The following is a 24,909-nucleotide window of genomic DNA, read 5'->3' on the forward strand; positions in this document are numbered from 1 at the left end:
TAGAAATTTTGTTTTAGAATTGACCACGATGTCTACGGCGATCGAAGTCAACCGATTAATCTATGAGCTTCAGAAATACATATATTTATATTTCTTTTGATGGTCAACAGGAATCGAATTATGGATTTACCGTTTTAAGATTATCTGCCATATCCCAATCTCGATTAGATTTAGGAACATTTGAAGATCACCGTTAACTTCAACAAAAAAGTTAACTTCAACAAAGATTATCTGAAGACGGCATTCTTCGGGTCTGCTTTTCGAACGACGGCATCGTCGCACAGTCACTTACATTCGTGCCGTCGGGGGTGCATCTGTCTGGTGTTTTTGGTAGGTCTGTGCTTTGATTCTTCGAGCCGGTCTGTAGTCTGTGTTGGGTTGGGTTTCATAAGCTGCAGGATCCGTAGCTTCTAGGTTTGAGGGCGCCTATTTCTCGACTCGCGGCAACTCTCTCCTGTCTCTGGCCACGACCCTTTCCAGCCTGCTTTGGTCTTTGCATGATCCGCTGCTTAGCTGGTTGCTAATCTAGCTTTCCCGCTACGGTTTCTTGTCAATGTCGTTTTTGTTGTGTTGTAGTTTAATTTTCGCATTCCGCTACTCGTTATCTTTGTAATCGCTGTCAAAAATTGAAAATTTGGTATAAAATTCTAACATTTTACCAAAAAAAAAGAAAAAAGAACTTCAACAAAAAAGTAGAAAAAAAAAAAGACTCAACGAGCTGTAAGTATGTGCTGTCATGCGTAAGGTGTAAACAAGATGATTATTTAATGGAGCTGCATAGATTTTATGGCTAACATTATTTCTGCTGATTCTCAAATCAATATGTAAGCAATGTACTTGTGCATTGACCGAGACATAACGAGGATCGAGATCAACTAACTTATTCGTTGTTCTCAGATTTCCTGGTAGGATCCAAATCGGGTAAAAAATCTAGACGTGCAACTAGGGTCAGGCCTAACTAGGGTGAAAGTCTCGAGTCAGAGCCAGCTCAGCTGTATAATTTATTGGACTTGGCTTAGAGGGTCATTGAGAAATTGAATTTACATACAGTTAGTGAATTTTAAGAATTGATAGATTTTAAAAGTTATGTGGAATATATGTACATTGATTTATAAAATTTGATCATAACTTTTTCAGATTGGTATAAATTTTCATGAATTTGTATGAGATTGTGTTTGGTTGGTGGTAGAAGCTTTGACTCCGTGAACTATATTAATACATTTATCCCCTTTATAAATATAAAATTAGACTTTTCGGGGTAAACTCGTTTGTGCTATAAATTTTTTGGATTAGGGTCAACTAGGCCTACAACGGCTCCGCATATCATAAAAATTTAGGGTATTTGGATCCGTAAATTTAATATATGGATTTAGATCTGTGGTTTTCGAATATCTTTCAATGTAGTATAATACCCATAGATATTTGGATCCAAATCCGGATCTGTAAAAATAAGCTAAAAATTATTTTTAGAAAATACTAAAATTCTAAAAAATAATACATAAATTAAATATTTATATAATTAAATATGTATAATATTAGAAAAAATTAAATATAATATTATAAGACTAATTTATGTATAAATATTAATATTTTTTAAAAAAATTTAATATTTTTTAAAAAAATACAGATTTGGTTCCAAATATTTGGACTTAAAAATTAAGATACTCGGATCTGAATTTGGTTTTGACAAGTCCAATATTATACTATATGGATTTGGATCTGGACATCTCGGATATCCTATTTTCAAAGCATAACCAAATCGGATCCCGGATAATAAGTCCCAGGCCTAGGGTCAACTTCAAATTTTACATTTTAGTTTAGTAATATAATTATTACAATCACACACATTCTTGATATTTACATGTTGTTTCAATATTGTTTGATATAAACACTAGCAAAGCAAAAGTAAAAGATATGAATGTATATTATTTTTAATTATTACAAAGTCATTTTCCAAATTCAAAAAATATGTATTCTTTTTACATATAGAATATATATTTTCATTAAAATCCATGGGATGAAATGTGTAAATGCATAACATAATTTGTTTCTCTTATATATATATGATTATTTAAGTTCCGTTGAATTTGATTTGATTTTAATATTATTTTGAAGCACACTTTTTATAGGAAAGAAGACTCAAGTAGGTTCAACCAAAATTAATTAGTTAATTTTATTTGTGGTCTCTAGCCTAAAGAAATTTTGAGTTTAATTTTGATTAAAATTTGGCTTTACATTTTTTTGATCAAAAAAATTTGGCTTTACAATTTTCCAAATTTCAGTGTGTGTGTTTTGCCAAATTGCAACATGTGTTCATTAGCTATCCAAAATGTTTTCGTCAATTTTATAAAACCTCAATATATATGTTAACTTATACCACATATTCCCCAACTCTGTTTTGTGCACCATTTGAAATGCCACATCTTCAAAGATTGTCAATTCATATACTTAATGAAACAACTTCTAAACTAGTCTTTCTACAAAAACTATTATATGATTCAATGCAAAACGAATACTGACTAGCAGCAGACAACAATTCAACAAAGTTAACACCATTACATTACATTCAGTTCACAACATCACCAAACACGTATCATCACAAATGTGACTCGACGTGTGCAACCACACCCCCAATCAGTGAGATTAATGCACCGGTCGATGCTCTACTGTGATTACCCGCATACGTCCCTTTTGGCTCAACCAGCCAATCCGTCCACAGTCTCCCCAGTCAATTATACACCTAAACGGGCCATCACATCTCCACACCCTCCGGACCCTTACGAATCACAATCATCACATAGTCTCATGTAGTCATGTTAAACAACCATAATTTTCATTAAACGGTTCACTTCGTCCAATTCTTATCCCAAAGTAATATCATCAATTAATCCATCACATTAACACAAAACATTCTGTTTTAATTCTTTAACAATGCAGACGCTTTTATGCATAATACAAACCGTGTGGTGTAGCTATTTAGTCAATGCATGTGTGTTCACTGACATCACATCATAACTTTCTTTTTCAACTCTGGTTCTGTGTATTTTCCTATGGGGATGTTTATGGTTCATCAGAATCTTGGGGATAAAAGCTTAGATATTAAGCCCAATATAACGTATAGAAGGCCCATTAGGTCGATTTTAAAAACACAAATCAGTTCTGGTTAGGTAATAACGAAGAGTGATAATAAGAAGTTAAATAAAAATGGACCAATCAAACTGAATCATCTGACAGCGCCGGTCGTCTCTTCTTGTCTCCTCTCTTTCTGGCGGCTCGAACGCCAAAGGCAAAGGAGCTTAATCTCCGTGCGTTACCATACCTTTACAGAGCCTCTCCTCTCCTCAGTAATCGGAGATGGCGGATAAGCAGGCGCAGGAGCAGGAGCAGAAGCAGAAGCCAGCAATGGAACCGGCGGTTCTTGACGATATCATCCGCCGTTTGGTTGAGTTTCGGAACACGAGGCCTGGATCCGGGAAGCAAGTTCACCTCAGCGAAGGTGAAATCCGTCAGCTCTGTGCTGTCTCCAAAGAAATCTTTCTTCAACAACCTAATCTCCTCGAACTCGAAGCTCCCATCAAGATCTGCGGTCAGATTCTTTCTCCCTCTGCTCAAATAGTGTTTTTTTCTTGAAAAAGAGAATCTGTAAGTAGGTAACAGTTGGTCTGGTAGTAATTAGTTTGTCGGTTCGAGCATAAATGTTTTTTTAGACCTTTTGAGTGGCTCAAAAAAAAATTGATATTTTGAGTTAATAACCTATTAAATCAAGTGAATGGGTGGTAAAAGGTGGAATCTTTATACTACAAGTCTTAAATATGATTAAGAGTTTGGAGAGGTTCTTATGAATTTCAGATTCGTTTATAATAGTAGTACTAATAAGTTATGGGTTTATTAGAAGTCTTTTATAGTGCAAGACTTGAGTACTGTTAAGTGTTTTGACATGTTCTTGAGGTTTGATTCTTTAATATGATGACTCATTAAGTTATGGTTTGATTGATTGGTTCTCATGAAACATTTCCTGCAAATTTTTTGACCAAGTTCAATGCTGTTCATTCACCAATCTTGTATGGAGGTTGAATTGTTAGTCTACATCATTTAAATCTTCTTAGCCTTATGGGTTTTGGTTGCTCCTTGATATGCCATGTTTTCTTCTGGTTGTTTCTTAGATTTAATGGTTCGTTTTTTCTTAGTTTTTTTCTTTCTCTCGTTTTATACTTTCACAGGTGATATTCATGGGCAGTATTCAGATCTATTGAGGCTATTTGAGTATGGAGGCTTCCCTCCAGAAGCCAATTATTTGTTCTTAGGTGATTACGTCGACCGTGGCAAGCAAAGCTTGGAAACAATATGCCTTCTCTTAGCTTACAAAATCAAGTACCCTGAGAACTTCTTCTTGCTTAGAGGGAACCATGAATCTGCTTCCATCAATCGTATCTACGGGTTCTATGACGAGTGCAAACGCAGGTTCAACGTCAGGCTCTGGAAGATATTCACCGATTGCTTTAACTGTCTTCCTGTGGCCGCTTTGATCGATGACAGGATACTATGTATGCATGGTGGGATCTCCCCAGAGTTGACGAGCTTGGACCAGATCAGGAACATTTCACGCCCGATGGATATCCCTGAATCAGGTTTGGTGTGTGATTTGCTTTGGTCGGATCCTAGTGGAGACGTCAAAGGATGGGGAGTGAATGATCGTGGTGTTTCATACACTTTTGGAGCTGACACTGTTGCAGAGTTCTTGCAAAAAAATGACATGGACCTTATCTGCCGTGCCCACCAGGTTTATTCTTTTATTTTTAACTCAAGTTTGTTTAGAAAAACTATCTGAGTGTTTTATAACTCTTGTGTATTTTAGGTTGTTGAAGATGGGTATGAGTTCTTTGCAGACAGACAGCTTGTTACTGTGTTTTCAGCTCCCAACTATTGTGGAGAGTTTGACAATGCTGGCGCAATGATGAGCATTGATGAGAGCTTAATGTGCTCGTTCCAAATACTTAAGCCGTCGGATAAGAGATCATCACCATTTCTATAGCAGCAATCATCTAGTCACCTCCATGCTTCATATTAACAATACTCCAAAAGGTAAAAAAAACTTTTGTTCTTGTTATAGTTGACACCACATGTGTGTTAGTATAAGACTTGTCTCTACATTTCTTGCTTTAAGGTGGTCTAGATAGTTCATCACCACATGTGTATTATCACATCATCAAGGACAAAGAGTTTTATATGCATGCGGAGTGTTTTCTTTGTGGCTCAGCTTTTGATTATCTTTTTTGGTATTTGACAATTTGGTGCAGCTGTGTACACTAGAAAGAGAGGATCTAGTGGCAGAAACAACTCAACTGTTACCTTGGTGGTTCTCCTGATGATAGAACATTTAAGCAAAAACACAGAGACGGTCTCCAACAGAGTAAAGAACTCAGGTCTCTGCTGTAATTTTAGCTTCTATCTCCATGTTTGTCTAAAACGTGTATGTTTTGTCTTCTTTCTGAATAATCTTATTAGATTCTCTCATTTGTACCCTCTTATTTATTTATGAAGCGCCAAGGCCAAAACTTTTCTAGAGTCCTAGTTGTCTTCACCACAGCTCGCAGATTCTTATGGGATTACAATAACATTAAATTAAATCCGTTTTTGACTATTAAAACTAATCTGGTGGTGTGAATTGTCAAATGCAAGAACATAAGGTGCTTAAAGGAAAAAAATATGTGTAATTGAGGATTAACAGTGAAAATTAATGTGTGCACGTGTGATTGAGAGAAAGTTGGAACCAGAAACAACAACAAACACACATTATTTATGACTTAAGCCAAGCCGCCTAATCACATGATTACTAAGTTCTTTGTGACTGTAACTCGTCCTGATAGATCAGAGTACTTCTTCCTTCAACGTCTCCTTAACTTCCTTTTCTTCTCTCTTTTCTGAGTTCTTTGTTGCTGTGATGCGTGCTGATCAATCAGTATTTCTTCCTTGATTATTGAGTGACCTGACTGTCAATGAATGAGAAGTGTGTCAATATTTATACATTTTGCCATCATTTTGTGGAACTGATCACATTTTCTCTTTCTGATCTGTATTATATTTGGTTATCTCTTGCTTTGTCACTCATCTTTGTCTCTTAGATTGGATGTTACACATTTTACTGACGTTCAACTGGCTTGCATCGGCAGTTTTATCCGCATATGATGTATGAAATCATCTTTGGTGATTACTCTTGCAGGAAAGTGGTGTCTGCGAAAACCTTTTTCTACTTCATTATTGGAGATTTTGTATTCTATTGGGGCCACACGATCTTACCTACAAAATGGCTGTACAATGCATCATGAGATTCTGTTTCTTGGTTTTGCTACCATCATTGGTTTATTTGTGTTGCTTCAGGATATTTGGTACCGACAAGGGTTACAGAAAACTCAAGGCCCTTAAAGAAACCTGACAATTAATAAGCAAAATGTGAGACTTGGTTTATTCAAGAGAGATGTCTCACTCTCAAAAACTCTCATTTTCTTCTGTTTTGCCTCGCATAAACACTTAGAATTTTATTCATAAGAACATCATTATTTGCAGCACTTTGGCTTGCACAGTTAAATCTGCTGGTCTGATCATCTTAGCCAACTGATGTTTGAATCTAGCTTACCGGTTGTCTCAATTTTTTTGTCACAACTACTGCTCGTAATTGCCTTTAGCACATAGGATCCAATCGCATGTCTTTGCCTTGCGGCACAAACAAAGCACCTCCTATAAACTATCAACAACCCTTTGTATTATACTATTAAACTCCACATCATTCCGCTAAAATCTGAAACATATATTGAATATTTGAATGTAAACACGAGCAACAGAGGAGAATCATATATGTAAAAATGGGGTGAGAACCATCAACCTAAATGGTCTCAAATTCATAAGGTATTGAAAACATTATCCAACAATTTGGAAATTATACATATATGTATTTAAGGGAATGAGAAGCCGTTGATAGTGAAACCTCCATCAACGCAAATGGTTTGACCAGTAATATAAGAAGCAGCAGGAAGACATAGAAATGCCACAAGCGATGAAACTTCATTTGCCTCTCCAACACGCCCCATTGGTGTCACACTCTCTACCTTTTCTTTTACTTCACCACAGAGAAACTGAAACATTTTCACATAAATTAAAATTCATTAAAATAGTTATAATCATTATTTTCCCTAGTTTTAGTGAGGTTTTTGTTTTGTTCCATGTCATATACATCTTTAGTTGCAGGAGTTGTGATGAACCATGGACAAACAGAGTTAACCCTTATGTTATCACTCGCCCACTCGCAAGCCAAGTTTCTCCCTAGCTGATTCAGGGCTCCTGGAATGCAAAAATTAATGTTATTATAGAAGCAAATGATCATTAACTTTTGAGTATGCGCATATGTATGCCTTTGGTTGCTCCATAGATGGATGTACGACTCAAATTTACAACCCCAGCAATGGAAGACATGAGCACAATGTTCCCTGAACCAGAGGCTTTCAACAACGGGTGTGCGAGCTGTGCTAGATGAAATGCTGACTCCAGATTTGTAGCCATGATAAACTTGAATTCTTCTGATGTACACTTTATGGTCGCTTCACAACACCCGTTCCCACATTGCTTACCTATATACACCCATAACAAACCAAACACAACATGATTTGGCACTTTTACCAGTTATATGGATAGGAAACTGTTTATGTGGAAAATCATCTGCAGGTTTTTATCATGGGCTCTGATACCATATTAGTAATGACTTGCCCAAAGACCATCATCCCACATGATGTGGGACTAATAATATCCCTTTTAACTTCAGATTTGGGATTTTGTACCGATGCGATGCAAAAATGACTAGCACCTTGATGGAGATGAAGAAAACTTGAAGAACCACACCTTTAGCTAAATTAAGTTCCTAATACAAGAAGAATGTTTATTTATATAAAGCCATAGCTTAAAGAAAAAACTAAGAAGCATTTATTGTACAAAACTGGTTTTTTGTTGAATAAATTTGAAAATTATTAAAAGGATCAGTAATGAATCATGCTTCTCTTTTTTTGAAGAAAAGAAACTAATGGAACTGCCAAAAAGTTTATGTTTTCGTATACACACTCACATCGTGAGGTTTTTATTCAAGTTTAAAGACAGTTACAAAACGCTAAAAGGCCATTATCTCAAGCCCGTGACTGATAGGAGAAACCGTTAACTGTGAGGCCTCCATCAACACAAATGGTTTGACCAGTGATGTAGGACGCTGCAGGTAGACACAAGAAGACCACTAGCGATGCAACTTCATTTGGCTCTCCAGCACGACCAAGTGGAGTTCTACAGAACAATTTTTCCTTGAAACTGACGTCCTCAAGATACTTTAAGAAACAAAAGTGAGTTAGGGATTAGAGGAAGTCAGTAGCTAAATTCACAAAACAAGATCTGTAAATTATATATTATTATTACAGATTGAGACTGTCGAGTCTTGACAACATTAGGTGCAACAGCATTGGCTCTTATGCCGTCTTTTGCCCATTCACATGCCAAATTTCTAGCTAGCTGGTTCAGAGCTCCTAATAAAAGCAATTCAACAAAATATTAAAAAAATGAAGAAAAATTTGTTGATTAGTCAGTCATGCAAACTGCATCTAGTAGTAACTATTAATACCTTTGGTTACACCATAAATGGATCCACACTCAAATGATACAACCCCTGCAATAGAAGACAAGAAGACGATGCTTCCATAACCTGAAGCCTTTAAGAGTGGATATGAAAGCTGGCAAAAATGGAAAGCAGCTTCCAAGTTTGTTGAGCTATGGTAAGCAAAATCTACTGCCACATATTCTATTGTTGGCTTCCCGCGAAGTACTCCCACGTTATTTACCTATATGAACAAAAGGAAGATTTCTCTTCAGAAAAGTTTCCGTTAACGAATATGCTTAGTTGTTTACTTGTTTATTAAAACCATTTACTTACAAGAATGTTGAGTTTACCATCGAACAGGGAGGAGACATTTTGTATCAATGTTTCTCTCTCAGAGCGTGAGGTTACATCACAGACTGAGCCTTTGACTTGAAACCCTTTCTTTTCCCATTCACTTAAACTTTGATTGAGCAGAGTTTCAGATATGTCACATACGTGGATTTTAGCTCCAAAACTAGCTAATTCCTCTACTATGGCATACCTAGACATTCCAGTTCCTTAAATATATTATGTTAAATAGAATCAGAAGAAAGGTTAAAAGAGGTGATATTGTAGATCAAACTGAGAAGAAATGTGTACCCGATTCCGCTGGCTCCACCAGTTACAAGAGCAGTCATACCTTGAAGACTCCATCTTTTATCCATTTTTTTTGTTTTTGTTTGTGATGATTAGCAATGACCAGAAATGCCACAGATAATATACATACGATGAATGTGGATGAGATAAGTCTTATACCCCCTAATTATTGATTATGTTTGTTTGTGTGGTGGAAATGTCATGCAGTCGTAAGAGAGAGAAAACATGACTAACTAAAATATCTAAATTAGTAGTCCAAGGCAAAACTGGCTTTTAAATCAAAAGCTTCGACCAAAAGAGACAACAGAGAATAGGTGTCGAAATGAAGAATAAAACGTGATGAGTTGAGAAGGCTTAATTTAGAGCCGAATTTTTAATTATTTCAAAGTTTTTGTTTACGGTTGTGTGATTTATAAACCAGTTTTTTTTTTTTTTGAAACACAGCTTACTTTCATTCAAACTCAGTTGTTTTGGTTACAATAACAAGAGGGAATGTACCATCCTCTTTGATTAAAAAGATAAACTACAATGCCAAAAGCAGATAAAATAGATAGTTCTTCATGAGAAGATGACAGCGAATTCAAGACCAAGCTTAAATGCGTCGATAAGGCTTTCACAACAAAGTTGGATAGCTGAGAGATAGTCACATGAAAAGGTGACGTTAACACCCAATCCGCACCTCGGAGTATCGTCGAAACGAAGTCCGCTGCATCTTCAGGTCCCGAACGGACCGCTCCACAAGATAGCAAGACGGTTATAGATATGGATGGACACTTCCATTTAATGTTTGGAAGGGAAACACTCTTTAACAAAGAGGTATTGGATAGCACGGTTCGCTTCTTCACGAGGACTGATGCTAGTGAAGGCGATCCCGGTGAGCCCACCGGTAAATGATTAGAGAGTAAACTCTTCGCACAAGAGAAATAGGGCGTTGTATGTAAATCTGCTTCGGTAAAAACTCCGTTGAACCCATCGGAAGTCTTCAGGCAATTAATCAACGAGATTAAAAACCCCCACAAGACTGTGGGCTGTGAAAGCAATGGACTGGACCATTTATAATTAAAAGCAATTGGGCTAACCAAGCCCAAATTCAATATCTGAAGGCCCAGCTTAAGAAAAGTAGAATCGTGACCTTGTTGGAAAAGTGAGGCGGAGGAAGCGCGGTGATTGGCGGTGACGGTGGTAAGGGAGATGAGGGACGGCAAGCCCATGACTCTAAACTGGAACAGTTTCGGATCTAGAAACCGCGTTTTATGTGGAATCCCACTAACACCGGTCAAGACATCAGAAGTTGTTGTCTGAGAATGAGCTTGCGAAGAGATGGAGGGCGAACGTCGGTGAGGATCTTCTAGCCGGAGTGACATCGAGAGGGAGAGAATGAAATACACGGATCTGCGGTTTGAGCTTACAGATCTGAGACCACGATGAGGCGGGCGGTAAAGGGTGAGACGGCGGGTAGAGGATCTACATAGATTCACAGAACGGGAGTCCCCGTAGAACAACGGCGTCGAAGAAACCTTCGGCCTAGAGGAGACCATCGGAGCCCCGATGGATAAATAACGTGACCTTGAGCAGCAAAGAACACGAGAGTTGGAGCGAAAGGAGAGTAGAGAGATACAGGTCGATGATGACGTCGCCGCGAGTAGCCAGCGCCGACGGGAAAACGCGTCGCCGGCGCCGGAGAACATTGATTTATGGAGTGCCTCGAGCCCCGTGTCTGGGAGCGTTTTACTTTTTTATAAACCAGTTAAAATCCATAAACCACATTACCCTAATCTAGTTTTTGTACTTTTTAGTTTTTATCTAAAAGCATTTCCAGGTATCTTTTTTTAGCCAAAGAAAACCATATTGCAACGAGCATTTAAACTCATTTATCTGATCTCAGACACTATCAAAAAGGTTAAAAGATTTGATATGAGTTCAAAGTTTTGATATTAAATAATGGACACGTATGTGTATTACTAGGGGTGGGCACTTTACCCGAAATCCGAAGTGGCACCCGAACCCGATCCGAAAAACCCGAACCGAAATCCGAACCGAAGTAGCAAAATATCCGAACGGGTATTAAATTAGGAGAGATTGGATATCCGAACCCGAACGGGTAATATCCGAACCCGAATGGATATCCGAAGATAACCGAACATATGTATAATTAACCTTCTATTTTTAATTTACATCTTTCATTTTATATAAAATATTTATATTGATACTACACATACTTTAAATTCATATGATATACATACAATTACGTAGAAGATGATTTGCTATGCACTTAAAATACATGTCAAACTTTTTATTTCAACAATTAACAAAAAGTTACATCCAAAATTTAAAAACAATAACCAAATTAATGTCTTTTTAGTTTGAAAATGTTATGTCCAAATCTAATAACCATTCAATCTATTAAAAATACAAAAAATAGTTAAGTGAAAGTTATATATTTAAATACAAGAAATTTGAAAAATGAAAATTTTAATTTTTTTTTTCAAAATCTAAATATCCGAACCCGATCCGAAATAACCGAAACCGAACTAAAAATACCCGAACCCGACCCGAAGTACAGAAATACCCGAACGGGTTCTACACCTCTATACCGAAATACCCGAAAATCCGAAATACCCGATCCGAACCCGAACGGGTACCCGAATGCCCACCCCTATGTATTACCCGTGTTATGATCAATTAAGACACTATTTTGTTAGTACAAAATAGAGGATGGAGGAGAACATTTGTGATGCGTGAGACTCTCTCAGAGAGATACTGCTCCAAGCTTTTTGTGTTTCGGATTCCGGGTGAAAGAGCCGTGCGTGGTCGCTAAGATTCTCACTATTACCACAAGATTAGCATCTCCACAATGGCAAAACAAACTCGTTTATATTTTTTTTGCATAAACTCACAGCGTGAAATTTTTTTATTAGATAGCAGACACTTAGTTAAAACAGTTTTATAACAAGCGACAAGGCCATTCTCAAGCATGTGGTTGATAGGAGAAACCGTTAACAGTGAGGCCTCCATCAACACAAATGGTTTGACCAGTAATATAGGAAGCCGCAGGTAGACACAAGAATGCCACTAGTGATGCAACCTCATTTGGTTCTCCAATGCGACCAAGTGGAGTTCTACTGAACAATGCCTCCTTGAAACTGACGTCATCAAGAAACTTCAAGAAACAAAATTTGAGAGAATGATTAGAGGGCTTGAGGTTCTTAATTGTTAAGGATATTTTAAAGTTGATTTATTGTTTACTTGTTGAGACAAAGGAGTCCTGATAGAATTGGGGGCAACAGCGTTGGCTCTTATGCCGTCTTTTGCCCATTCACATGCCAAATTTCTTGCTAACTGGTTTAGAGCTCCTGTACAAGACTTGTATTATGAATCAACAAAAGAAAAGAGCATCCTTGTTGATTAGTTAATCTTGCCTCTAGTAGTACTTTGGTTACCTTTTGCTAGACCATAAAGGGATCCACAAGAAAATGATACAACTCCAGCAACAGAGGAAGTGAAGACAATGCTTCCAAATCCAGAAGCCTTTAGGAGAGGATGTGAAAGCTGACAAAAATGGAAAGCAGCTTCCACATTTATTGAGATATGGAAAGTGAAATCGTCTGACCCATATTCTGTTGTTGGTTTTTCACGAAGTCCGCCCACATTGTTTACCTACGTTGAACCAAAAGATGATTTCTCTAAAAATAAAATGTTTCAACGTGTATGCTTTACTTACAAGAATGTTGAGTTTGCCATCGAACAATGAGGAGACAGTTTGTATTAATGTTTCTCTCTCGGGACGCGAGGTTACATCACAGACTGAGCCACTCACTTGAAACCCTTTCTTTTCCCATTCACTTAAGCTTTGACTGAGCAGTGTTTCAGATATGTCGCATACATGGATTCTAGCTCCAAAAGCAGATAATTCATCTACGATGGCATGCCTAAGCGGGCGTTCCACAAAAAAAATATCACTTAAAATCTTGACCATTGAAGACGATATCAATAGGAAGAAAAACAAACCCGATTCCTCCCGCTCCACCGGTTACAAGAGCAGTCATACCTTGAAGATTCCACCTTTTATCCATCTTTACCTTTTGCATGTTATTTGCAATGACTAGAAATGCCATAGATTATATATATATATATATATTATAAAATGAAGATCACTAAGTGTGAATTAATTATATTAAAAAGATAAGATAAGTCTGAAATGAATGATTGAGTATGTATGCCGACACAAGAAAAAGGAGTTTGTATGTGTGGTGGAAATGCAATGTAGTCGTATACTATAAGCATATACTAAAATTGGAGAAAATGCTTGAAATATCATAAGTTAACTATTATTATTTTTTAAATATATTCAATCAAAAATATTTTATCATTTGCAGATAAAATTTAGTGATTATTGTTTAGGGTATAATATTGAGAAATTTCTTAAAATACAATTTTCAAAAATACACTCAATCAAAAATATTTTAATGTTTTGGTTTCAAGTTTAATAATTATTTTTAGGGTACAAGTGTCTGTTTAGGTTAAAATAAGAGAAATTGCTTAAACATTTGAGTTGCGATATACTGATTTGTAAACTTAAAAATGACTTGTATATTTTCTTTTACGACACGATAAGATTTCCACCAGACATACAACCAATAATTCGCTACGTTTCCGTCACAAAATCCACGTGCGATAGCCATTAGCCCATACTCAACTACCAATTTACCATTATTCTTGTTTTTCGAGTACTTCTTGTCATTATTGATTAAAAAAGTCAGTCTAATTCACTTGTGGCCTTCTCTTGCTACCCACAGGCAAACAAAAATGGATAAAAGATGGAGTCTTCAAGGTATGACTGCCCTTGTGACCGGTGGAGCCAGCGGAGTTGGGTTCGTCTTTCTCTTTTTGTATTTTCTACTTCTATTTAACGTCATGGATGGTCAAGATTTCAAGAAAACAATATGTTTGTGGAAAGTTTAGGTATGCCATAGTAGAAGAGTTAGCTAGTTTTGGAGCTAGAATCCACGTATGCGACATCTCTGAAACATTTCTCAATCAAAGTTTAAGCGAATGGGAAAAGAAAGGGTTTCAAGTGAGTGGCTCAATCTGTGATGTAACCTCTCGTCCTCAGAGAGAAACGTTAATACAAAAAGTGTCCGCGCTATTCGATGGCAAACTCAACATTCTTGTAAGTAAATGATCTTACAATAGAAACAACTAAGAAAACTTGGAGAAAACCGTCTTGTTTTTCAACGTAGGTGAACAATGTGGGCGTACTTCGTGGGAAGCCAACAACAGAATATGTTGCAGAGGATTTCACTTTCCACATCTCAACAAACTTAGAACCTGCTTTCCATTTTTCCCAGCTTTCACATCCTCTTCTAAAGGCTTCAGGCTACGGAAGCATCATCTTCATTTCCTCGGTTGCAGGAATTGTATCAGTTGACTGTGGATCCCTTTATGGTCTAACAAAAGGTAACTAGAGGTACTACTAGGTGCAGTTCAAGACTGGCTAATCAACAAAGAGTTTTTTGAATGTTTTGGTTATTTATTTTACAGGAGCTTTGAATCAGCTAACTAGAAATTTGGCGTGTGAATGGGCAAAAGATGGTATAAGATCCAACGCTGTTTCGCCTAATGTTATAAGGACTCCTCTGTCCCAATCTGTAAGTAAAAGAAAGAAAATTCGTTTTAAATATATATATATTTTTGTGAATATAATTATCTCAGTTTCTCTAATCATCTGTCAATTTGTGTTTCTTAAAGTATCTTGACAACGTTGGTTACAAGGAAGGATTGTTCAATAGAACTCCACTGGGTCGCGCTGCAGAGCCCAATGACGTTGCATCACTAGTGGTATTCTTGTGTCTACCTGCAGCTTCTTATATCACTGGTCAAACCATTTGTGTTGATGGAGGTTTCACTGTTAATGGCTTCTCCTATCAACCACATGCTTGAATCAGAGAATTTGCTTTGTTTTCCCTTTAATATTTGATGTTATCAATGTATACAAATGCCTCAAAATCATATTCTACTATTTCGAATAAGTAATCTTGCCTCACAACATATCCAAGGCCTTGATCTCCACTCAGTTGGAGTTCCGGATCCGCATTAGGAAAGAAATGAGTTACAAGGAGTCTGTTTTATACTTTGTCTGTGATAGAAAGATGACACTTGCCATTTCAAGAGCTCGTTGTAACAACCTTCCAACGACTTCCTCCTCCTCTAAATGTCTACCACATGTCCTCTACTTCCTATCTTATGTATCATAAAAAGTAACCAATCAAGTGAAATAAAAGCTTTAATATTTTTAATTATTTTACTCTGATTACTGTTTAAATGAAGGTTAAATGCTTTCTTTTCATTCATGATTTTTGGAGAGTAAATGAGTTGCGCTAGCTTCTGTTCTTCTTTCTTTTTTTTTTTTTTTTTTGCTTTGTAAATATATATGAAAGCATTTCTTTGTTCCCCTTGTCGTGCATATAATATGACAAAGCTTGAAGTTGAAGACATGAGAGATCATTTATACTTTATGTTAAACAACTCTCACACTACAAAGATCAACTGTCAAATCTCTGACGAGCAATGAACTTGAATCCCTTGGGTGCATAAGCAGAACCAAAACTGTACATCTGAACTAAACAGAGCAGAACATCATCGTTTCCTTCTCAGACAAACAGAGGCGAAGCAGACGGACGTGGATAAGCAGTTGCTATCCCGCCCACACCGGTTTGTTGAGCAAAACTGTCTCTTCTCCTACGCATTCTTTTCTCGGTCTCATTTCCTCCTTCTTCACGCGAAGCTTGGATGTTTTCGAGGTGAAAAACAATCTCGTTCATGTTTGGCCTCTGGTTTTTGTCAACGTCGAGACATCTGAACACTTGAGTAGCTACTTTATGTGCTTCTTTCACTGAGATTTGGTCTCGGATACGGTTATCGATAACTCGTGAAACCTTCTTCTTGTTTGCAAGTAATGGTTTTGCCCAATCCACTAGTTTTTGCTCTCTCGGTGGACGATTATTGTCCACTACTTTACGACCAGACAACATCTCCAAAAGCACAACACCGTAGCTATAGACATCACTCTTGGTTGTTAAATGACCTAAGTGAAAGAGTTAGTGGTTATCATAAAGAAGTAAATCAAATCACATAAAGAAAAAAAAAAGACTTTTGAGAGGCTAACCGTTCAAAAGGTAACCAGGGTCTACGTATCCATAGGTACCTATGACCCTTGTAGAGACATGGCTATTATCACCTGTTGGACCGTCTTTAGCCAAACCGAAGTCAGATAGCTTAGCATTGTAGTTCTGTGATCATGTCAATGAGATTTTTCTCAAACATAAAATCTTATTAATTATGACAGCTATTTTCCATTTATATCAAAAGATGGAAGTACCGAATCAAGAAGTATATTAGAGGTTTTGAAGTCGCGGTATATGACTTGCGTCTCGGCACTGTGAAGAAAAGCTAGACCTTTTGCACAACCAAGAGCAATTTTCAACCGAATATTCCAAGATAACGGTTCGAAGTAGGAACCTCCTGTAACAGCAAGAAACAAGATTGAATAACATTGCGAGTTACCAGATGAATGAACAAGAGAAGAGAAGACAATACTTCTGAATAAATGATTCTCTAAGCTTCCACAAGGCATGAACTCATACACAAGAAGATGATGTTCATCCTCTAAGCAGTAACCGATGAGTTTCACAAGATTAGGATGAGAAAGCCTCCCCAAGTAATTCACTTCCGCCTGCAGCAGCATTAATCAACGAAAATCATAAACAAACAATCTTCAATATAAGTTTTTTTTTTCTTCAATATAAGTGATCAAAAGATTGAAGTTAGCTTTTCGAATCTACCAGCCATTCTTGATGACCTTGCCAACCCTCTATGTTAAGTCTTTTGACAGCAATAACCATGCCGGTTCCCGGTTTAGATGCAGTGAGAGATTCCTCATCAATCCATCCTTTAAAGACACAACCGAATCCACCTTCACCAAGAACACTGTCTAGTCTGAAATTCCTAGTTGCTGCTTTGAGCTCAGCAAAGCTGAAACATTTTAGGTTTGGAGATTGCAAGATCTCTCCTTCGGTTCGAGGGCTTGTTCTGACAGACACAGAAGAGCATTTGCTTCCCATGCTTTGTGTATCATTTGCCTCTGAGCTCATATACTTCGGACTCGCACCTATGCAAACACCAAACAAATAGTTTACATATAAAAAAACTTTTGATTGCACTTTTTTCACAAAACCCATTTATCCGAAATTTAGTACAAATGGTTTTGTTGTAATTAAGAGATCAGACAAATGTAAAGATTCTGAATTTTCTTGCTTGTCTTTTCCTCTGGCAACTAAAATGAGCCGTGAATTAGCCAAACACCCAAAAAGACAGTTTACGAAAACCTAATCATTAATTTGTTTTTTTGAAATATAAAAAAAAAACTAATTATTTTTAGCGTTAGAAACCAAACTTTTAAGTTAAGTGACTTAAGTCCCGGAAAGCCTAACCTCGAATTGAAAAAAATACGTAAAAAATAAATGAACAACAAACCCTAAAGTTTAGACCCTACTCTATTGCCGACCAAAATAAATTCAAACTCTTAAAACCTCAAAATTAAATATTTGTTTACAAATAAACATTTGTAGGAGTAGTCGTTATTCTATATATGAAATTTGAAAGCTTGAGCCTTGTAGTACCTGTGTTACTTGGACTCTCAGCTTTAACCTGAACACTCATGCAAATCCCCATGATTTTGAGACGGATCAAACAAAACCCATTTTTCTATCTCAAGAAGAAACATATCATAATGTGAGGACAAAGAGATTTTGAAATGTTTTCAAGCTGGATGAAAGTACATATTAAAGAAACCGAACATTAAATTAATAAGAAGGAAACTTTGCTCACCAAATTTCGTTGTCAACCAAGCAGAGCCAGTCCTAGAATTTGAAAGGCTGGATGCAACCAAAAAAAAAATATATATGTGGCCACTCTTTAAGTCTTTGAAGAAAAGAGAAGAACAGAAAGAAAATAAGAAGTTGAAATTGTGGACATACCTGTTAGCCACTAGACTAAAGAAGTTATTTGTAAGGTGTGGCCGAATTTAATTAATAAAACCAATGGCCGCAAGCGAGTGCATCGGCTTTGTGTAAGGGCCGGCGCCACAACCAAGACACAAGAATTCATTAAGTTAGTTATAGATTGGCGAAGACATTTTCGTAGCCAGGTTTTTTAACTACACATATAGTGACAAAACACATAGTTTTAACTTTGTAGCTAAATATGTGGCTAACTATAGCATTCCGTATCTATATAGCTAGAGACGGATTCCGTTGGTAATCTATAGCTAAATAGTTACTCATTAGCTAGAGATAATTGGTTGCTATAATTGTTCCATTTAGCAACGACTAGCTACAATTGTTTTTATTACTAAATATCATTAATGTCCTCGCTTTGACACAATACTATATATAAATCATAAAAATAATAAAAATTAGAATATTTTGTGTATATATATATATAGAATGTTAGATTATCGATTATTTTTTCAATGTAAATACCATTTATGTTCTAAGATAATTTTTTAATACACATATATTAAAAAATAACACTAGTAGTGTAATAAAACTAATGGTTAGACACATATGTTCGTTTAAGATTATTCACATATACTAATTGTTGAGAATTACGATCATATTGATCCACCGAACCGAATCCGGCCTGATAATTAGTAAAACCCGAATGGGACATATGAGCGTAATACAAAAAATCTTAAAATCTTAATTAATCGAACCGAAACCGACGGGTCCCCAAACGCCAGACAATGATATATTTAAGATTGTAGTGTTGCAAAATGTTAAAACTATTTAATGAATAAACATTAGTATAAAAACTAGTTAATGAATAAACATTAGTATAAAAATTCACTTCGCGCATGTCCGCGGGTTATCATCTCGTAAGATTGTATTTGTTAAACGCTGATAAAGAATGACTACATGGGTTGAACTTGAAATAAATAAAGTTAAGGAATAACAATCAAAATATTTGAAAACCCTTTCTTCAAAAAAAAACAACCAAAATATTTCTATTCATTTGTGATGTGAAATATGTTAATTCCTTGGTGCTATATGAAATGCATTATTATAAAAAGTTCTTGGACAAATCATGTATGAACAAGACAATATTTTGTAATGATCTTTGGTTGTCCAATAGAGACATATGTTGCGCCAAACTACATTATTAAGAGTCAATTATTGTAGTTACACTGAAATTGAAACTAAAATCAAAGAAGATGAAACTAGATGGGTAGAACGACAAAGTAGCAGATGGGAGACAATATGATTGAGCATGAGATATAATTCAACTATGCTCCATGAGGGTGTGTGCATACCTTTTTACTAATTATCCATTTTTACTAGTAAAAGCGGATAAAGTATTTGGTATTTAGCTTTTATCTGAACAAGAAGTTAAATTATCTGCTTAACTTCAGTTGCTGAGTGGATTACCTAGTTTTTGTTTTTGTAACAGAATGGGATACCTACTTTAACAAGCTTATCTTCTATCTTTGTTGACAAAAAAAAAAAAAAGCTTATCTGCAATATAAACACAACTCGAAAAAGATGGTATAAAATTAACCGGTGTTACTGTGATAAAAATGTGATATACAATTAATTAGTCAATTACCATTGTCATCCACATTATTTTCTAATTACGTTTGGAAAGGCACGTAATAAAGCGCATACAATGATGCAAAGTTTAATGCTGCAAACAAAACGACTTAACGCAGCAGTCCGGCATAACGCAGCAGTCGCGGTGGTTACGGTTTTAAGCCTAGTTAACCGATTTCTATAACTGATACAACAGTTTAATATTGGTACATTTGCGTATATTTATGACTGGTTAACTATCAAATACAAACGGTTAAATAATAAATTAACAATATTAACACTTTATATAATTATAAAATATTAAAAATCATATTATTATAAATAAATATAAAAATATATAAAATCATAGTATTAAATTTTTAAAATTTTGGGGATTTCTATATGTGTATGTATATATTTGGGTATATATATATATATTAATGTCTAAACACTATAGCATATATTAATGTCTAAACACTATAGCATATATTTTTGTTTTAAATTTTAATATAAAACTAAAATATAATAAATATATATACTAGTATTTTATTCAGTTTTAAATAAATAATAAAATATTTATTTTTATATTTATATAGTTTTTTAAAATTATTTTTATTTATCTTACAACAACCCCTTGTTATTGTAACCACCTTTGAATTCTCAGAGGTTCTCAGTATTTTTTGTGATTGTTATAAAATGCCAATAAATGCAGTGTTTGCGGATTATAAGAGTATCTCCAAAAGACACTTTATAACTTCAAATATGAAGTTTTTTACTCTCCAAAAAAAACTTCAAAACTTCAAGTTTTGAGGAGTGAAACTCTCTCTATATTTGAAGTTTCACTACTCAAAACTTCAAATTTGAAGTTTCATATTTTTATTTGCATTTTGGTCCCTACAATCACACATCATCTTTATGATTCATAAATATTTTCTCGTTTATTGTTTTAATTCTTAAAAAATTATATCTCATAAATATTTAAATTTTGTTTACAGATTTTAAATTTTACACATAAAATTAAATAAAACTTTAAAATAAGATTTAAAATATTTTAAGCTAGATTTAGACAACGATAATATAAAAAAAAAACTTAACAAAAATATTTTAAAAAATTACATGAAGACATAACTATTACACAGATTTAAATATTACAACAACACTAACAGTTAGGTAAATTTGATCTGGAACCTTCAAATTTTTAAATATTGTCCAAATTTTTTTGTGTAACTGAAGATGGTTTTTGTTGTTGTTTTTGATGTCTTTTTCGTACAATTATTTCTTGTTCATATCGAATATATTCACGAGAATTAATATCATCGAAAAGAAATTATTCTTTTAGCAATATTTTATGTTTCTCTTTTACTTTGTTGTTCCGATCTAATATATTTACATGTATCAATATTACCCGATTTCAACAAATTTTAGCTCGTAATCTAAAAAGTAAAAATGAGAAGAGCCATTTTTACTTTGAAATGCACTAATAGATCATATATGCATTACGAAAATTATTTTATGAAATAATATGGTATTTTGTTTGACGTTTAATATTAATTAAGTTATTTTTATTTAATTTTTTTATATTTAATAGAATATTTTATTAATTAATATTGTTGTAATATTTTTATATATATGTTAGTTATTTACAAAAATTTTATGAATTCAAATTAGTTATGACAAGTATAAAGATCATATTATAAAATATAAATAATTTCGAAATTAAATTTGAAATTTTACTTTTGGAGAAGAACACTTTTAAACTTCAAATATAGAGTTTTGGAAATTTCAAGCTAAAGTTCTTTTTTAGAGATGCTCTAAGACAAAACCAGTTAACCCCTTCGGTTGTTTATTACAAAGTTATGTAAAAATGATTTTGTTTACTGCAAAACCAGTCAACCCCTTGGGTTGTTTACTACAGAGTTATGTAAAAATGATTTTGTTTTACAATCTATTTACTTTTTTGGAATTAATAACTTGAAAAAGAAAAACAAACCTTTTGTACAAAGTATAACAAATAGTCGCCACTACTCCAAAGCTACTGAAATAATACTACTCGTAAGTAAGTGAGCTTTTCTCCGATTTTTTTCTGTTTTCGAAAAGGAAATACATGCGTTGGTTGAGGTTTTGTTAAGAGCCAAGATTAAAATAATATTACACATATCGATATAATAAATTTCCGGACAATTCAACTATCTCTAGCCATCTTTTTTTTTTTTGTTATTCGTGTATGCATAACAAAGAGAAAGCGTGTACAATATCTTATTATTAGTGCTGGCTTTCTTTACCTTTCTTGCTTTTCATTGACAAATGTTGGGATAGGTCGATAGAATCTAAATTTTATATCATAAATATTTAAGATTTTTGTCAGTTAGGTGGGTAGTTTAATGTCATTGGATCGTCATTAATCGCCAGAGTCTAGTATATAACGTTTCGTTAAATTTTATCAGTTAGATCGATCTTTACTAGATGTACACACAAAGGGTACATTGTGTATGATCATATTTAATGGTAATACTTGGAAATATGGTGATGTGAGTGGAAGTATAGGTGGTGGTTCAAAAAAAAAAGAGTAGATGTATAGAGATAACATAGAAGGCATGAAAAAAAAAAAAAAAAAAAAACATAGAAGGCATGTGAGATCGACGTTCACATGCATCAAAGTTAGGATAAGAGAGTAACTAATATAGAAAATGATTTTAACTAATTTGAATAAGATGAAAGAGACAGGCTATCTTACTTGGGACACTAAATTCAATAATTTCTTTTAGCTTATGAATAAAGGAAAGTAAATTGACCTTTATCTTTTCACCCAACAAAATTGGCCTTTTCTCGTTTCCATGTCAATATGCTTGAAGCTTTCTTTATCTTTACACAATTATTATACATGATTTGCTTTTTAATTTATTTATTGGAGTAAAACTTAATCTAATTAAGCCAATATGAGAATGATACACAATACATTATAGTTTTAGATGCAATAGCCTGAGTATGTATCTTAATTGTCGGTTTTTAATTGGAAAACTTAAAACAAATGACGTTTTGTATTCATATATTATTCAAACCTGATTTTTTTTATTTACCTACTAAATATTTTGGTATGGTTAAATAATCTTATGCCCCTTAAAGCTAAATCCTAAATGTGACCGTGAAAAGCGAAACATGTGATTGGTATAGAGATTAACTAAATTGACGAAAACCATACCATATTTTTAAAAAGCAAAGCTTACATAAAGTAAGTATATTTGTTGCATCGGATACCTAAAACATTTACTAATACCCGAATGTTCTCAAATAAATTATTAATTCAAATACACAATTTAAAACAACACGCACACGGTATTACCATTATATAAAGCAAATTAAGTCACTAAAGCCATAAATCTTCCTCTCTCTCGTCAGAACTATTTAACTCCCTTCCCTTTCTACGTTTTTCTTCTGATAGATGGGTTTCTCGGACGCTGGAATTTGTCACTCCGATCAAAACAATCTCGGCGAAACCGAAATAGGGCTCCTTCGTGTACCCTCTATAGGGTTTTCAGACCGAAGCGTTCAAGTATTCTGTCCAGATCAAGATCTTGAAACCAAAGTCCGAGAACTAACTAATTGCTCACCTGAAGGAGTAAAGAATGAGGAAGAAGAAGAATTATGTAAGACTCCAACACGCCTGGACCAGATTCTCCCAAATATTCCAAATATTTGTCCGCCGGCGCCGAGGAAGCCTAAGGGAATCCAGTCAAGAAGCTTGAAGGTTCGAGATTCTTATAAAAGCAGGAGAATGATCATTCTGAATGTTTCTAGAGAGATTGATTGTATGTTTCATTCAGCATCTCTCGGTAACAAAATTAAGAAAGCCAGACATATTTGATGTTACATATGTATATGCATAACGTAGCTACATATAATTAACCAAATTGTAATAAACTACGTGTTATGTAATATTGTGAGATGCTTCAGTTTTATTTATTTGTTAAAAATATTGTTTTTCTGTTGGTAGTTTTTTTTTTGTCCGTGAAGGCGTAAAGTATTTAAAGCATCTCCAAAAGAAATTATATAGTTTCAAATATATAGTTTTTTGCTTTCCAATAATTTGAAGTTTTATCTTTTTATTTGCATTTTGATTTTTATAATTAATTACACAACACATTTATGATTTTTAAGTATTTTCTCATTTATTGTTTTAATCCTTAAAAGTCTTATATGTCATATATATTTCAAGTTTATTTTTATAAATTCAATTTTTGCACATAAATTAAATAGAAATTTTAAAATAAGATTTATAATATTTTAAAACATGAATTAGACAACAAGAATATTACAAAAGAAACTTAATTAAAAAAAAACTTTTTTAAAATATACATGAGAAATAATTATTACATAAATTTAAATATTACAACAACACTAATAACATTGGTAAATTTTCTCTCGAATAAATAGTTATTACATAAATTTAAATATTTTGACCTTTTTTGTTACATATAAAGTGTTATTTTAGAATTTCAGTGTAACTTATATTTACTTTCAGTTTAATATTAATTGCAAAATACATTGATCTTCTAATAATTTTGTTTATTTCAAATACTATTGGTTAAATAGGTGTAACTAATAAGAACATAAATATATTTCAATCATTTTTAATTTATATCAAAAAGTTAAAGAAACGTTTTTTTGTGAAAGTAGGAAGTATATTCAATTAAAATTAAACCAAAACAGCTAGTTGGTTTTGTAAATTGATATAGCATAAAAATAATAAACAAAAATTTAAATGAAACGTTTGGTTTAAGATAATTGGAATAAACCTTGAGATCGTAAACCAAATATATTATTCAGGAAATGTTATAATACCAGTTTCAAACTCAGACTTAGAATCAATCCACCCTCGTGGGATTGATAAATTTATCTTGAAACCTAAGAATATGTTTATGTTCGTGGTTCATGATTAGCTTTAGCAGATAAGTTTTGTTAGCTAAGGATAAATCGTCCATTTATGTTCTTTGAGTTAGTCTAAATCAATTTTGATAGAATAGA

General features: G+C 34.2%; 7 protein-coding genes across 11 annotated transcripts; 3 read left to right on the forward strand and 4 right to left on the reverse strand.

Moving 5' to 3' along the window:
• The first annotated feature begins 3,083 nt into the window (after nucleotides 1–3,083).
• Nucleotides 3,084–5,565, forward strand: LOC106438355 (serine/threonine-protein phosphatase PP1 isozyme 1). Its single transcript, XM_013879482.3, has 4 exons — nucleotides 3,084–3,586; nucleotides 4,221–4,780; nucleotides 4,856–5,082; nucleotides 5,298–5,565. The coding sequence occupies exons 1-3, from the start codon at nucleotides 3,355–3,357 to the stop codon at nucleotides 5,030–5,032; spliced, it is 969 nt and encodes a 322-aa protein (XP_013734936.2). The 5' UTR covers nucleotides 3,084–3,354; the 3' UTR covers nucleotides 5,033–5,082; nucleotides 5,298–5,565.
• A 1,269-nt stretch (nucleotides 5,566–6,834) lies between these two features.
• Nucleotides 6,835–7,790, reverse strand: LOC106438354 (tropinone reductase homolog At2g29370-like). 2 transcript variants are annotated; one of them, XM_048775888.1, is made up of 3 exons: nucleotides 7,407–7,790; nucleotides 7,229–7,335; nucleotides 6,835–7,130 (listed from the first exon to the last, which is right to left on the reverse strand). In XM_048775888.1, the coding sequence occupies exons 1-3, from the start codon at nucleotides 7,552–7,554 to the stop codon at nucleotides 6,951–6,953; spliced, it is 435 nt and encodes a 144-aa protein (XP_048631845.1). In that variant the 5' UTR covers nucleotides 7,555–7,790; the 3' UTR covers nucleotides 6,835–6,950. The 2 variants fall into 2 exon arrangements, with proteins under 2 accessions (XP_048631845.1, XP_048631846.1); XM_048775889.1 differs by having other exon boundaries at nucleotides 7,277–7,335; nucleotides 7,407–7,787.
• A 232-nt stretch (nucleotides 7,791–8,022) lies between these two features.
• LOC106438349 (tropinone reductase homolog At2g29320) lies at nucleotides 8,023–9,443 on the reverse strand. Of its 2 annotated transcripts, none has more exons than XM_013879473.3 (5): nucleotides 9,266–9,443; nucleotides 8,960–9,167; nucleotides 8,651–8,867; nucleotides 8,449–8,555; nucleotides 8,023–8,360 (listed from the first exon to the last, which is right to left on the reverse strand). In XM_013879473.3, exons 1-5 carry the CDS (start codon nucleotides 9,328–9,330, stop codon nucleotides 8,169–8,171), a joined length of 789 nt encoding a protein of 262 aa, XP_013734927.2. In that variant the 5' UTR covers nucleotides 9,331–9,443; the 3' UTR covers nucleotides 8,023–8,168. The 2 variants fall into 2 exon arrangements, with proteins under 2 accessions (XP_013734927.2, XP_013734926.2); XM_013879472.3 differs by having other exon boundaries at nucleotides 8,960–9,183; nucleotides 9,266–9,390.
• Nucleotides 9,444–12,117: 2,674 nt separating this feature from the next.
• On the reverse strand, nucleotides 12,118–13,504 carry LOC106438348 (tropinone reductase homolog At2g29300-like). Its single transcript, XM_013879471.3, has 5 exons — nucleotides 13,271–13,504; nucleotides 12,984–13,191; nucleotides 12,703–12,919; nucleotides 12,509–12,615; nucleotides 12,118–12,422 (listed from the first exon to the last, which is right to left on the reverse strand). Exons 1-5 carry the CDS (start codon nucleotides 13,375–13,377, stop codon nucleotides 12,231–12,233), a joined length of 831 nt encoding a protein of 276 aa, XP_013734925.2. The 5' UTR covers nucleotides 13,378–13,504; the 3' UTR covers nucleotides 12,118–12,230.
• A 411-nt stretch (nucleotides 13,505–13,915) lies between these two features.
• On the forward strand, nucleotides 13,916–15,310 carry LOC106438347 (tropinone reductase homolog At2g29310). Of its 2 annotated transcripts, none has more exons than XM_013879468.3 (5): nucleotides 13,916–14,133; nucleotides 14,225–14,432; nucleotides 14,503–14,719; nucleotides 14,804–14,910; nucleotides 15,011–15,310. In XM_013879468.3, the coding sequence occupies exons 1-5, from the start codon at nucleotides 14,069–14,071 to the stop codon at nucleotides 15,200–15,202; spliced, it is 789 nt and encodes a 262-aa protein (XP_013734922.2). In that variant the 5' UTR covers nucleotides 13,916–14,068; the 3' UTR covers nucleotides 15,203–15,310. The 2 variants fall into 2 exon arrangements, with proteins under 2 accessions (XP_013734922.2, XP_013734924.2); XM_013879470.3 differs by having other exon boundaries at nucleotides 14,080–14,133; nucleotides 14,190–14,432.
• Nucleotides 15,311–15,689: 379 nt separating this feature from the next.
• LOC106450184 (probable serine/threonine-protein kinase PBL10) lies at nucleotides 15,690–18,521 on the reverse strand. Of its 2 annotated transcripts, XM_048775891.1 has the most exons (8): nucleotides 18,298–18,521; nucleotides 18,149–18,195; nucleotides 17,941–18,025; nucleotides 17,104–17,429; nucleotides 16,859–16,994; nucleotides 16,641–16,783; nucleotides 16,428–16,551; nucleotides 15,690–16,346 (listed from the first exon to the last, which is right to left on the reverse strand). In XM_048775891.1, exons 3-8 carry the CDS (start codon nucleotides 17,990–17,992, stop codon nucleotides 15,913–15,915), a joined length of 1,215 nt encoding a protein of 404 aa, XP_048631848.1. In that variant the 5' UTR covers nucleotides 17,993–18,025; nucleotides 18,149–18,195; nucleotides 18,298–18,521; the 3' UTR covers nucleotides 15,690–15,912. The 2 variants fall into 2 exon arrangements, with proteins under 2 accessions (XP_048631848.1, XP_013747290.2); XM_013891836.3 differs by lacking the exons at nucleotides 17,941–18,025; nucleotides 18,149–18,195; nucleotides 18,298–18,521 and having other exon boundaries at nucleotides 17,104–17,850.
• A 4,537-nt stretch (nucleotides 18,522–23,058) lies between these two features.
• On the forward strand, nucleotides 23,059–23,858 carry LOC106443684 (cyclin-dependent protein kinase inhibitor SMR10). The gene has a single exon (XM_013885227.3). The coding sequence runs from the start codon at nucleotides 23,327–23,329 to the stop codon at nucleotides 23,747–23,749; it is 423 nt and encodes a 140-aa protein (XP_013740681.1). The 5' UTR covers nucleotides 23,059–23,326; the 3' UTR covers nucleotides 23,750–23,858.
• The last annotated feature ends 1,051 nt before the right edge of the window (nucleotides 23,859–24,909 follow it).

The sequence above is a fragment of the Brassica napus genome, chromosome A3 (genome assembly GCF_020379485.1).
Source record: "Brassica napus cultivar Da-Ae chromosome A3, Da-Ae, whole genome shotgun sequence".
Taxonomy (NCBI): domain Eukaryota; kingdom Viridiplantae; phylum Streptophyta; class Magnoliopsida; order Brassicales; family Brassicaceae; genus Brassica; species Brassica napus.

What these genes read in the sequence shown, in the direction of transcription:
- LOC106438355 (XM_013879482.3), top strand. Translation starts at nt 3,355, where the DNA reads ATGGCGGATAAGCAGGCGCAGGAGCAGGAGCAGAAGCAGAAGCCAGCA. An exon ending in AGCTCCCATCAAGATCTGCG is followed by an intron (nt 3,587 to 4,220) that starts GTCAGATTCTTT and finishes ATACTTTCACAG; the next exon opens with GTGATATTCATGGGCAGTAT. An exon ending in TTATCTGCCGTGCCCACCAG is followed by an intron (nt 4,781 to 4,855) that starts GTTTATTCTTTT and finishes TGTGTATTTTAG; the next exon opens with GTTGTTGAAGATGGGTATGA.
- LOC106438354 (XM_048775888.1), bottom strand. Translation starts at nt 7,554, where the DNA reads ATGGCTACAAATCTGGAGTCAGCATTTCATCTAGCACAGCTCGCACAC. An exon ending in CATCTATGGAGCAACCAAAG is followed by an intron (nt 7,336 to 7,406) that starts GCATACATATGC and finishes TTTGCATTCCAG; the next exon opens with GAGCCCTGAATCAGCTAGGG. An exon ending in CAACTCCTGCAACTAAAGAT is followed by an intron (nt 7,131 to 7,228) that starts GTATATGACATG and finishes AAAATGTTTCAG; the next exon opens with TTTCTCTGTGGTGAAGTAAA.
- LOC106438349 (XM_013879473.3), bottom strand. Translation starts at nt 9,330, where the DNA reads ATGGATAAAAGATGGAGTCTTCAAGGTATGACTGCTCTTGTAACTGGT. An exon ending in CATTTATGGTGTAACCAAAG is followed by an intron (nt 8,556 to 8,650) that starts GTATTAATAGTT and finishes TGCTTTTATTAG; the next exon opens with GAGCTCTGAACCAGCTAGCT. An exon ending in AGACTCGACAGTCTCAATCT is followed by an intron (nt 8,361 to 8,448) that starts GTAATAATAATA and finishes TGTTTCTTAAAG; the next exon opens with TATCTTGAGGACGTCAGTTT.
- LOC106438348 (XM_013879471.3), bottom strand. Translation starts at nt 13,377, where the DNA reads ATGGCATTTCTAGTCATTGCAAATAACATGCAAAAGGTAAAGATGGAT. An exon ending in GGTGGAGCGGGAGGAATCGG is followed by an intron (nt 13,192 to 13,270) that starts GTTTGTTTTTCT and finishes ACGCCCGCTTAG; the next exon opens with GCATGCCATCGTAGATGAAT. An exon ending in GGACTCCTTTGTCTCAACAA is followed by an intron (nt 12,423 to 12,508) that starts GTAAACAATAAA and finishes TGTTTCTTGAAG; the next exon opens with TTTCTTGATGACGTCAGTTT.
- LOC106438347 (XM_013879470.3), top strand. Translation starts at nt 14,080, where the DNA reads ATGGAGTCTTCAAGGTATGACTGCCCTTGTGACCGGTGGAGCCAGCGG. An exon ending in ATGGCAAACTCAACATTCTT is followed by an intron (nt 14,433 to 14,502) that starts GTAAGTAAATGA and finishes TTTTCAACGTAG; the next exon opens with GTGAACAATGTGGGCGTACT. An exon ending in GGACTCCTCTGTCCCAATCT is followed by an intron (nt 14,911 to 15,010) that starts GTAAGTAAAAGA and finishes TGTTTCTTAAAG; the next exon opens with TATCTTGACAACGTTGGTTA.
- LOC106450184 (XM_013891836.3), bottom strand. Translation starts at nt 17,499, where the DNA reads ATGGGTTTTGTGAAAAAAGTGCAATCAAAAGTTTTTTTATATGTAAAC. An exon ending in AAGGTCATCAAGAATGGCTG is followed by an intron (nt 16,995 to 17,103) that starts GTAGATTCGAAA and finishes ATGCTGCTGCAG; the next exon opens with GCGGAAGTGAATTACTTGGG. An exon ending in AGAGAATCATTTATTCAGAA is followed by an intron (nt 16,784 to 16,858) that starts GTATTGTCTTCT and finishes TTGCTGTTACAG; the next exon opens with GAGGTTCCTACTTCGAACCG.
- LOC106443684 (XM_013885227.3), top strand. Translation starts at nt 23,327, where the DNA reads ATGGGTTTCTCGGACGCTGGAATTTGTCACTCCGATCAAAACAATCTC.